Source organism: Centruroides vittatus, unplaced genomic scaffold, assembly GCF_030686945.1.
Source record: "Centruroides vittatus isolate TY-2023 unplaced genomic scaffold, ASM3068694v2 scaffold_576, whole genome shotgun sequence".
Lineage (NCBI taxonomy): Eukaryota > Metazoa > Arthropoda > Arachnida > Scorpiones > Buthidae > Centruroides > Centruroides vittatus.
Window position 1 is genome coordinate 3,078,921 of NW_027122713.1, and position 12,970 is coordinate 3,091,890.

The following is a 12,970-nucleotide window of genomic DNA, read 5'->3' on the forward strand; positions in this document are numbered from 1 at the left end:
GCAAACAATTATATTTGTTACAATTATATAATGCAACATTTTCAATACTTCAATATTTTCAATGTTTTACAGTGTAAAATAAAACATACGTGCTCAGCAAATAATTAATTTAATTCACCACACTACACCTTTTGTATTGCCGAGATAGTTTTATTGAACTAGTTATAGTTATAGTTTTACAGTGTACTAAACAATATCGTTTGGAAGTATTTGGAAGACTCTTTTATCTGCCAGAATTAATAAAATATACGAAAATTCAGTTGATTTCTATATTTAGAATTTTAGGAATTTTTCATTGGGTTTAAAATACCTGACAACACGTATATTACCGTATTTCCGCGCATATAAGAGCAATTATCCACGCTTGTACAGAGTGACCCGGACTAAAATGTATACAATAGTCTTAAAATCTATCTAATTTCATACCCAAAGATTTAAAAAAAAAAGAAAAAGAAAATACGATAAACCGAGAGCATTATGTAAGTACTGTACGTCGATTAGAGGAGGGAATTTTATTCCCTTTCGCCAGGATAGTCTAGGGCCCTCGCATATGTGGGTGGAGGTAGTGGAGACAGGAAAAACAAGTGTTTACATAAACCGTTTATTTGGTTAAAGGTTATGCTTACATCCAAAAATTTAATTCCTAAAAATAGTGTGGAGTCTCGATGTTGGTTTCAGTCTGTGTTCCCTTGATTGATGCTCCGAGATAATCTGGAGTTCGAATTTGTTGTATTTGAGCACTGGAGGTTGTCACGGTAGGTGTCAACGATGTTTTTCCTAAGTTCGCACGACGAAGTTGATGATGATGACGACTAAGATGACCAAGCCTTCCTAGATCGAACGTCGTGTACTACGTCACACGGAGGTTTTATACCTTCCTCCCCCTCATTATCATCTTTTCAATCGTCTGGCTTTCCCTCTCCTGTCCCCTATGGGTCTTTTATCTGTCCTCAGGTAGAATTCGAGACCAGCTCGGGTCGCAAGAAAAGTCTGCCCGGGATGGTTTATTCGACACCATCCTCTCTCGACTCTGATCGCGACTTACCGGTAACTAAGACATCCGCGCTCATATTTTCTCGTCGTTTCCTTTTTGCGTTTTAAGTTTAAAACAATTCCTTTTTCATTTTCTTTTGTTCTAAAATTTGTTTCCCCCTTTATTCTTTATAAGCGACGATGTCAAAGTCCGGTGTCGCTGGCTCGATACTTACATTATTTGTTTCTCGTTGTTTTTTAGTATATTAAAATATACCTTTCTTTTAATTACGAACTATTTCCAGGGCCTCACAATTACATCATAACAAGGTATAAGTGCAGCTTACCTCAGGACAGAACCGACGACAGCTTGTATGCGGCCCTGGGAAGTGCGGACCCCTTTGCTATTTCATATTATTTTTTAATAATATGAAATACTTAGAATTTTTCTTTATCAATCAAAAGTAGTTTTAAAGATTTTATTTCGTTAGTTTCGTTTTATAGATTTTATACCGATTACTACGGGTCTGTTTTCTCCGGGTATGGGAAAAAATCCCCAGCTCTCTTCAAATCATGAGCCCATCCCTCTCAACAGGGCCGTCGAGAGGGATGGGCTCATGATTGTTCTCCATGACTTGCCCACCGGACGGAGAACTCCAAAAAAGTCTTCACGTATCGGTGCCGGGCATTTACAAATTAATCAGTCATCGAACCGATTTCGATCTTTATAATGTTTTATATTTAGCTTGAGCTGCAGCTTTGTTCAACCGGTTGTCTAGCCTCATTGAAGGTAGGGATCGTTTATAGTAGGCGAAACTGAGATCATATAGCCAATGCGTTGCATAATGAATAGAATCCAATTAGCATTAGCATGTCCAAAGAGATGATTATATTGCTTAAATAACGATTTAAACAATTCTTAAATTTCACAAAAATTTATTTATAAACGAATAAAGTGTGAAAGGAATAGATTATGATTAACAATTTTGAATTTAGTGTCCAAAAAATTTATTGAATTTCTTATTTTTAAAGATCGGGTTTGCATTCTTGAGATATAATCTGTTACGTTGGGTAGATTTGTTACCACGCAAGCTGTTAAAGCAGATCTTGGAATGCACATTTCATCAGCTAGAATCCATCGGTCTTCCTCAATATCGTAGCACTCTACACTAGCTATTATTGAAGAACCGTCGAAACCACCCAGAGCGAATATCAAATCTTCCAAAACCTTCAGAAACAAAACCATTTTCAATATATATACAGTAAAAATTCGCTTTGTGGCCACACCCAAAATTCCCATGTAAAACTAAGTTTTATTATAAATCAAACTCCATCTTGGTATATTGCGAATTTTAGTTATTTGTTTACTTTTAAAATCTGTAATAAACTTTTCGCAGGATTCAGTATGGTACCCTACTTATAGTTCTGTATGCCAATTTTTTATAACCCGACCCACCCAAATGACCTGTTTCTGACCAGACAAGTGAATGTGGCCAAAAACTGTATATCCCGAAAGTGGCCACTTTAAAAATTATACTTTATAATTCACTGTATACTTTATGCATGAATATTTTAAGAAAATTTACTTACAACAATAGCAAAATTGCTTCTAGGTGTGTTCATATCTGGAAAAGGATGCCATTTTTTAGTTCTAGGATCATATTTTTCTCCACTAGAAAGTCTAGAATTTCCATCGAAATCTCCAAAAACGTAGAGGATTCCGTTGTGACTTTTACAAGAAACGTCGCTACAAAAAGGTACTCATGGAAGATATCATAGTCCATTGATTCGTTTCGAGATTGTAAAATTCTGCCGAATTCAAGAATTCGGCAGAAATCTCGATTATTCAGACAGCGATTATTAGAAAACAATATTGAAGATAACAATAAAAGTTTATTATTTCTGTGTAAATAAGCCGACGTCATTATAATTTTTGATATTTAATATTCATTTTTAAGAATAAATTTTGCTTGAATTTCATAAATCTTTGAAAACATTTAAATTGACAATTTACTTTCTCGCGATGATACTTGTGATTAATGATATTTTATATTTCCGGGACCACTTCCTGAAAAACTCCTAGGGTTTCTCGACCCGTTCGGGTTCGATTCCGTTCCCCCCCATAGCGGCAGGCAACTACTTTAATCACTATCACCCAGCCGCCTGAACGGTAGGTTAAAACTTCAACACGAAAGGAAATGGCTTTGCAGCTCAACTCCAGCTGGTAAATCTAACAAGGAGAGAGAGAAGCATTCAATGTCTATCATTCCAGTCCCTCCTATAAAGGATGTAATTGTGATCATATGGATTATACATAATATAGACATTTTCAAAACATAGCAAGCCGCTTTCGACATCCTTCTCACATTTTGGCTTAAGTTTTGATTTTTCTCTAAGAATACTAAAACCGTTTTAAAATCATAACCATCATGGGTTCGATCGGCTCTATTGTAAGCCTGGACGAACCCCCATGATGAGTATGACAAATATATATATATATATATTAATCAATATATCTTTTCTCCTGTGAGCACCGAGACAGTCTTTCAATCACACTGATTATGGGTTCGTCCAGGTCTACAAGAGGCAGCCAGATGGTGAGACTAACTTATTTGGGCTAGACCATATCTGTAAAATTTCTGGAGCTTTTCAACGTCCGGATTCGATTCCAGGTCCCCACAGCAGTAGGTTAACGCCTGGTCATCAGACCGTTCAGTCATAGCGTAAGAAAATAAAATTACAATAGTTCTGATATAAAGCATAAGAGCAAATTTATGGCGTTCGTTTTTCATTCTCGTTTTCCATATTTTAGTGGCAGTAAATTCAAATGATTGTACAGATTAAGAATTTAATATCCATAGAAAATGCAAATATACAATTTCCCAAGGTAGGGCATTTAGGTGTAAAAGTAGGACGTTGGACATGTCATACATCTTTCGATTGGACAGTTCTACTAAAGTAGAAAACGTGACAACCTTATTACTAGCATAAATATAAATTCATACACTTTCTCTTTATAAATAAAATGAATTAACGTGATGAAATTTCGCAAAGTAGGTAAAAGCTAAACCTATTTAAATTTAACAAATTTTAATCATGTATTGTGAAAAATAATCACATATTACGCACATACGCTCGTATACGCCATTTTTATTAACATACTATATCCGCGAATCCCATAATATGTAGTACGTACTGTACCTAATGTAAAACAGTCCTAAATACGAAATAAAATCTTTTATTAAATGAATTTATTTAAATTTATGTTTTTGAAATTATAATGTTAAGATATAAAGGTGTCAAGGTATAAAATTCTCGTTTGGACGTCCGATATTAAAAGGAAATTACTTTAAAATAAAAAAAAAAAAATGACAAATAATTTGATTTGTAGCAATTCTATTATTTAGAAAATGATCCCAAAAATTTGTTTACCTATTTTTAATATTTTGTTTTATTTTGAAACTCAAATTTTAAATTTTTAAATTCAAATTTCGTAGCACTAATAGGAATTAGTATTTATCAGCTGATTTTGAACGTACAGCGTTGGCAGAGTCGGTTCAGCTTCGACGTTGGGCTTCAGCATAGAGCCTGCTACTCTGGAGGATCAGATCGAATCTGGGAAAAAAACATTCCTGGAATTTTTCATGGAAGTTCTATATTCCGGGATTGTCAGGCTCAGTCCCAAATCCCCAAATCATTCCACTACACCCACAAATTCCATTGTAGGTGTAGTGGAATGAAAAATGAAGTGTTGGTACCAACAACAAAATATGTCGAATAATTATTATTACCTTACTGTAATTTAGTTTCTTATCATATATTTTGTCAACGTGGACATTAATTATTAATAGGATAATTATACTGGTTTTATTATTTTACGCAAAAATTGAGAAAAAGTTCTTAAAGAAAACAGACTTTCTTTATTAAGCTACCTGTACACATACATAGATTCACATCAGTGTTTCGGGCTATCATGCCCCTCATCAGCAGGATTACAATTGTGATAATGTTTAACTATAAAATAACAGATAGGTAATTAAAAATTAAAATATCAATATATTTATAAAACTTACGATATATAAGAATCCAATTCCCGACAATAATTGGTTTTTGTATTGAAATGTAAATTGCTTCATATTCCTATTTTAGAAATTAAAATTACTTTATGAGAACTAAAACCTTTTTGTAAAACTACTAAAATTATTTCTAAAGGAAACGTGTTACCTTTACAATACTCTATCCAACTCATAATACTGGCGCGTGTTGAGCTCATCGACATATTTATACGCATTCGTTATCTAAGGTAGCTGCCCATGATTGGTGGATTATCCTGCCTAAATTATTATTTATTCTATTTTTTTCCTTTTTGATATTTATGTGTTCATATAACTGCCTTTTATAATTATTTGGTTCTTTTTTCTTTATTTTTACTGTATCTAATTTTATTTGACAACTGTAATTATTACAATGATAAGCTACTTCAGAATTTGCATAATTATCTCTTATGGTTCGTATATGCTCTTTTATTCTTGTTCATAATTTTCGCTTGGTTTCCCCTATATAAGTTTTATTAGGACCACAACTGCAATTAAACGAATAAACAACTTCTTTTTCATCCATTAAATCTAATTTCTTATTTGACCTATAATGTAAATTTCTTTTAAATATATTATTTTTTTCCGGGATTAAATTTACTTTATCTTTTAGAATGTTTTTGACTCTTTCGAATATTTTTGGTATAAAAGTAAAATTTACACATTTTTTGTCTTTATTAAAGTTACTACAGTATTTCCATTAGCTTGATTATTGATCCAATTTTTCCATTTTTCTAATACAGTAATTTCTTAGGGTAATCGTTTAATAAAAACATTTTGTTTATTTGTTCTATTTCCAGCTGCTGGTCTTGTAAATTAGTCGTTCTATTTTTAATTTTTTCTATTTACATTTTAAATATATTAAATTTCATCGATTGAGGGACATTAGACTTATAATTGAATACTTTCGGTATCTGCATAGGTTTTATAAATTTTTTATATTCTAAATTATTATTATTTCTAATTATTGTTATATCTAAATAATTTAACCTATTATTCTCTTCTATTTCAGCTTCAAATTTTATGTTTTCTTCTGTAGCATTGACCTGTTCTAGGATTAATTTTTAGCTAGTTTGCTTATCATCGAATAAAATTATGCAGTCGTCTACGTATCTATTGTAAAATATGATGCCTTTTATGTCTCTAATTCTCTTATCTATTTCTATCATGACAATCTCTGCTAGTCTTGGGCCTATACAAGTGCCCATCGGTATCCCATCTTTTTGGCTGTAAAATTTATTCTCATACTCGAAACAATTATTTTCTATGACTAACATACAAAATTTAATAATCCATTCTGGGACTTTAATATTCTGCAAAGCAGTTATAATGTTATTTTTGGTTATACTTGGGTACATATTTTTAATGTCTAAAGATAAAAGTTTCGCATTATTATTAATTGTTATATTTTCATTTTTTAATCTATTTATTAATTCACCAACGTTTTTTAAACTATAATTAGAAATTACCATCGTATTTAACTTATTATTTAAAAATTTCTCTAAATTATAATACACATAGTTTTTAACATTAACATTTTTATTATACTTAACTGGATTCTTATGGGTTTAACTCTAATATTAAACTTTGGTATTCTGTTATTTTCACTTCTTATTTTTTTGAATTCTTCTTCTGTTATCAGTTTTCATGTTTTTAAGCTTTCCAGATCTTTATGTAAATTTTTTGCCCCACCAGTGGGCGAGTGGTCTCCGTTGTCGCTCATAGCGGTGGTGACCGGACCCTAAACACTGGGAAGTTCGGTCGTGGGTTCGCGCCGCGACTCGGACAGGCTGGTTGCTAGGAGTTTTCCGGGTTTTCTCCTAGCCAATAACGACTGAATAGGAGGCTAGTTCCCCATAAAAGTCCTCCCGGAAGGCACGGTTTCCCGCGCGATACGTTAAGGCCGTGAGATAAACGGCCGGCTCTTCGGTCGCATAGCGATCATCACGACCATAGTTGCCAGATTGGGCTACAAGTAGCGGATTGGGCTACTTTTTAAGTGCCCTCGCTACAAAACTTTTAAATTGGGCGACACGCTACTTTTTGGGCTAGTAATAATTACCTTCAGGCTACAATTCTTAAAAATACGCTACTTTATTTTCATATATAAAATCGCACAATATTTATTGTATCATACAAAACTAATAAAGTTTTATTTAATTTCATTACACTTAATTGTATAAATAAAGTTGCAACGTTTAACAAAGATAAAGATACTTCGCTTCCGTTTTCTATCAGTCGTTCGCTCCAGTAATCCACAATCCATTGCCACTAACACTGCTAATTTTATTAATTTTTTTCCTCTCATATATCTATCAATATGCGCCTATTTTTAATTATTTTTTTAAAACGAAAATATGCTACTCACAAATTTATTTGTACTTTTACTTCGTTTTCCTGTTTTTTCCCGCTTGACTTCTTGACTCTACTTCTGTTTTAGAACGTTCCTTTCTCTAATTTGACGATTTCACTACATTTTTAGTAGGCCTTTCCTTTTTTTCTTTTTTTAGGTATTCCTTGGAATACCTTAAAAAAGGGGAAAAAAGGAAACGTCTACTAAAAATGTAGTGAATAGACCCAGTGTTACTCGGGCAAAAGTAACGACAGCAAAGATTAAGATTATTACATTATAGCCAATCTCCATCTTTTTTCACAGATTGCAAGAATTAGGTTTCCCTGTTTCCAGACTAATTAGAGAATTTTTAGATGGGTCTGAAAATATGTTCGATTTCCCGCAAAAACGCATCTGCGCCTGTAAATATTGCACGTCGGTTTTTCTTAACACTTCCATTGTTAACCCTTCGGGGACGGTGACCTCGTTTCACACTCCCCTTCCGTGAGTCAAGACAGTGTAATCTTTGTGTATTCTTTGTTGTTTAACCAGTTACGCGAGTTTAACTAGTTTTTACTAATCTCTCCGAGTCTCTAAACTAGTCTAACAGATACAACAGTTCTTGATACAGTGTAAACAGAGAGGCCTTAGCGACTGCGACTTTTGTTTTCAGTTTTAAGTTTCTAAGTTCAAAAAATGAATCGCCGCGCCTGCGAATGACTCGCTTTGATTTAGAGAAAATTGATGCAGATACACCGAATGTCTATATATATATATATATATATATTACAAACTTATTTTATTAGTAAAAGTGCATAGTTGCAAAATAATTCGGTTTTATTGTTTGGGCTACAAGCAGTTCAAATCCGCTACTTTTGGAGCACAACCACGCTACTTTTTAACCTTCAGATCTAGACGGCCGGATGGCCGAGCGGTAAAGGTGGCAGCCTACCGCTCTGGGGGACCCGGGATCGAATCCGAACGGGTCGAAAAATTCCCAGGAATTTTTCGGGGGGTGGTCCGTTCGGATATGTCGGGCCCCGTCCCTCACCACCCGGTCGCCCCATTGTGGGCCTGGCCGAACCCATAATGGGCCTACTAAAAGAGGCCCTCTTAGTGCCCATAGGGCGGAAAGAGTTAAAAAAAAAAAAAAAACCTTCAGATCTGGCAACTATGATCACTACACTCATCGGAGAATAAAGCTATATATATAGGGCTGTAATTTCCATATGAACCAACATCATACAAAGACGTAAATTTTTTGTCGTGATTTTACTTGGGTCTTTTTCGAGCAAGTTGTATCCCCCTTCTTGTATTAGATTTTTAATGATTTCTTTTTTCTTCTCTGCCTTCATAATTATGGTTTGTTTCGTTTTGTCACTTTCAAGTAATAAATTATTTTCTGTTAAAAAGTTTTTGGTATTATTTAATTGTCTATTATAATTTTTTACCTTGTCAATAGTTTTTTGTTTTACTTTTTGTTTTGATATTATTCTCCTTTAGAAATAATTTTAGTAGTTTTACAAAAAAGGTTTTAGTTCTCATAAAGTAATTTTAATTTCTAAAATAGGAATATGAAGCAATTTACATTTCAATACAAAAACCAATTATTGTCGGAAATTGGATTCTTATATATCGTAAGTTTTATAAAATATATATATAAATATATATAAAAACGAATGTCTGTGTGTGTGTGTGTGTGTGTGTGTGTGTGTGTGTGTGTGTGTGTGTGTGTGTGTGTGTGTGTGTGTGTCCTTCATGCATTACCACACCATTTATCCGATTGCCATGAAACTTTGGGAAGTTGTTTAATACATTCCCGCGAAGGTTTGTGGCATATGTGAAGATCACCATTTCCCCCCTTTCAATAATATATTTATATATGGATTAAGGCTTTTATGTCCAACAGATGGCGCTAACTTCAGACGACCTAAGTTTGCTTTTCTGTGAGAATGGACCTAAGCAGATCATTTTCTACCTATCTATATAAATAAAATACAACGTTTGTTTGTTCCTACAGATTCCTTTGAAATTTTGACACAACGTTGCATTCGAATATGCACGTGTTTTTATATAATATACATGTCGAAATTCTCCCTACGGGGGGAGATGGACGGGATTAAGGCTTACCGTGAAGAACTCTGCTTCTATTTATACTATTTTACATGCGGTTTTTTGCGTTTTTAATTGCGTTTTAATAGGTGACGTCAACAGAATATACACTAAGAAGAGATTTTTTGAAATTCCCCCACGGAGGAAGTGTTACACATTTATAATAGATACATTTTGAGCCACAACAACGCGTGGCCGGGTCAGCTAGTATATATAAAATATATATATAATATATATTAAATAGATAAATATATTGTAATATTTTAATTATCTGTTAGTTTATAATTAAACATTATCACAATTGTATTCTTGCTGATGAGGGGCATGATAGCCCGAAACACTGATGTGAATCTATGTATGTGTACAGGTAGCTTAATGAAGAAAGTCTGTGTTCTTTAAGAACTTTTTTCTCAATTTTTGCGTAAAATCTTAAAACCAGTATAATTATCCTATTAATAATTAATGTCCACGTTGACAAAATATATAACAACAAAATATGTCGTTTACTTGATGAAATGAAGTAACGCAACAATGCGTTGCGTGGTAATCTGCCAAGAGTAATGCTTCTCGGTATGACTTTATATGGGAAATTGCCCCCTTATTTAGATGGACACGCGAAGAAAACCGGAAAAATCTACTTGTCCAGTCCATTGATTAGGCGCGAACCCATAACTAACAATCAGTATTCGGTGGTTTTATCGACCCAGCCACGAGTGGCGCTTAATATGTTGTAAAGTACTATTTTTATTTACAACGATTATCGACTCTACCGTGTCGGAAACAACCGTTAACCTACCGGGTACTTTACTCGGATTCGCGTTAGCGTGCCAGGCCTGGACTTTAAGCGTGCACCGAATTAAATAAAGACAATATTTGTCAATAGAAAAAAACCAAAGATTTAATTAATCGTTTAGCAATAACTATGTACAATATTAAGTAAAAATCAAACAATAATTTATTGAAAGAAATTCAACCAGACAATCCTTGATTCAAATCTAAGTCTAACTTAACTCTATCTATCCCCTTTGGAATCCGACAAAACCAAAAGTTTAACTTATAACAATAATTCTTATAAACTAGAGATCCTAATCGTCACCTCAATATACTCGGAACCTATTTCCTCAAACTCTCAAGACTTTCGATCCAAACTTCGAATCACTTCAAAATCACCTTGGAACTATTCGAGATCCTATCGGACACCTCTCTATTACTGCTGCGAAGACCACCAAGCTCGTTGCTATCAGAATTCCCCTCTCCGTCTTCACTTGAGACTCGGGATTTATAGTGTGAGGTGACGTCACAATTCTGAATGCGGTCACTCCCCTCATTTACATACTTAAATGCTAACAATAACGTGTTTCATCGTCTGGCAGCCCTTTTTCCCGACAGTTTACTCACTAACCTTTTACATTATTTGTTTTTACAATTCTTTCCGGGACGTTTTTATTACTTAAGGTTTAGCGAGTTTATTTCGTGCTTGTGGGTTCTCCCCCCCTCTTCTCGGTGCGGACCTATTTTTTTGCCGCTCGGGGAGCGCAAATGTGCGTGAGTCCAATGGCGCTTTTCTTTCGTCGGTGAGTTGGGTTTTATTTCTTCTCTTTTTAAATACTTAAGGTGAATGGTGAGGAAACCTTCGTCCTAACAAAACATAAGCCCCAAACAAAAATAGAATAATAAGCAAAATAAAAGTAAAATAAAAATAACGCTCGGACTTGGTTCCTTACAATGTTAATATAAAATGATAGATAATTATTAATCCTCGATCATCTGTACATTTTTTACGTCAAAAGTGCGCAAGTAAATAAACGAAGTTTACTACAATTTTTTTTGTTATAAAATGGATAATTTAAATGTTTTAATATAATTGTTTTTTTCTTTTTAACTTTTTTCACCCTGTGAGCACTAAGAGCTTTTAGCAAGCCCATTAAGAGTTCGGCCAGGCTCACAATGGAGCGGCCGGGTGGTGAGGGACGGGAGCCGACATATCCGGTCGGACCATCCCCGAAAAATTCCTGGGGATTTTTCGATCCGTCCGGATTCGAATCCGGGTCCCCAGAACGGTAGGCTGCCACCTTGACTGCTCGGCGCTCACTTACTATTATTAATGATGTCAAAAATTTCAAATTACAGAGATCTAAGTGCCGTTTCGATGTTTGCAGTTTAATTATAAAAATAGGCACATAAACGATTCATAAAACAATATGTAACATAGTAAACATTTGTTTCCTTAAAAATAAATAAATAAAGATGTCAGAAACAAGCTAACATTAATAAAATTTTTCCTTTCCGGCAAGGTGACCCGAAACCATAAACATCTAAATGGAAGGAAATCAGTAATTATTTAACCACTAGGCGGTGCTGCAACTTATAAATCTTGTCGTGTGACGGGAGACGGCATGATAAGCTGTTCTACTTGTAAGGTGAGTTGTTTACAAATCCCAATAACCAAATGTAAGTTAGCAATTGATATATTTTTTTTCTTTTTAATACATATGTATATTTTATAAACTTATACCCATAATATTATCATCAAAAATTTAGTCAAATATGTTTAAAAGGACACAGAATACGTTGGAAACAGAAATTATCAATAGGGAAAGTACAATTCTGAACACGTGGTAGTTGTGAACATAAAACTATAATTTTTGGAAAGATTACGTTATTCATGCAGCTTGTACTCAATTGACTGTATATGATACAGCATTGGAAGAATATATAAGAAGTACTGTACATCCATTTATGGTTGTTGAAGATGAGTTCAATTGCAGTTCTGAATAAGGCAGTGAGATATCAGAGCTGTGGACCGTGCCCATAGGAATGAAAAAGTCAAAGGAACCGACGGGCATGGTCTACTGCTCTGCTAGGGTCCTGGCCTCCTAGTTTGGAGCTCCAATTGACAATTGTTTGTTCAGCTGGAAAAATATTGATTGATAGAGTAATCAATTGGTCTTATTCTTCCTGCTAAAAGAATAGCTCAATAGCTTATTGTGATTTCAAACTTAGATTACCTTATCTTGGTTTTAGTTGTAACATATTTCTACATCTTATCTTTTTATTTCATTCTGACAAGAAACAGACTGCATCTTGCCAATATTGACTGTATCTAATAAAGTGTATATTATATTATATCTTGTTATAGTTGGAAATATTGCAAATTATAGCACATGTTTAAATTCAGTTTCTAAGATATTCAGAAATGAAAAGATTTAAGCTATTTTTTTCTGGTTTTTTTTCTTTGTCATGCCAACAGCTGTTGAGTGATTGATTGATTGGTCTAGCATGATCGATATTTTCCAATTTTCTATTTTTGTTATTTTTATTATGTACAGTACATATTAATTTAATTGTACAGATTAAGTGCAAAGATGTCATACAAATTTATTTCTTTGCATTTTGTACATCATGCTAACTGTATACATCATCATTTAATAGCAAGAATCTATTTGCATGTTTATATGCT

General features: G+C 33.8%; 1 protein-coding gene across 3 annotated transcripts in view; it reads left to right on the top strand.

Annotated features, from left to right (window-relative positions):
* Positions 1 to 11,882: 11,882 nt before the first annotated feature.
* LOC136989478 (aldehyde dehydrogenase, dimeric NADP-preferring-like) overlaps positions 11,883 to 12,970 on the top strand; it is a 38,062-nt gene continuing 36,974 nt past the window's right edge. Inside the window, exon 1 of one of the 3 annotated variants that reach the window (XM_067287641.1) lies at positions 11,883 to 11,930. Coding sequence is in view for 1 of the 3 variants with exons in the window: in XM_067287637.1 (XP_067143738.1) it covers positions 12,058 to 12,109 (52 nt within the window). In the remaining 2 variants the exon portion in view is untranslated. Of the gene's footprint in view, positions 11,962 to 12,055; positions 12,110 to 12,970 lie in introns of those variants that run through there. The other 2 variants (XM_067287643.1, XM_067287637.1) reach the window with 2 other exon arrangements.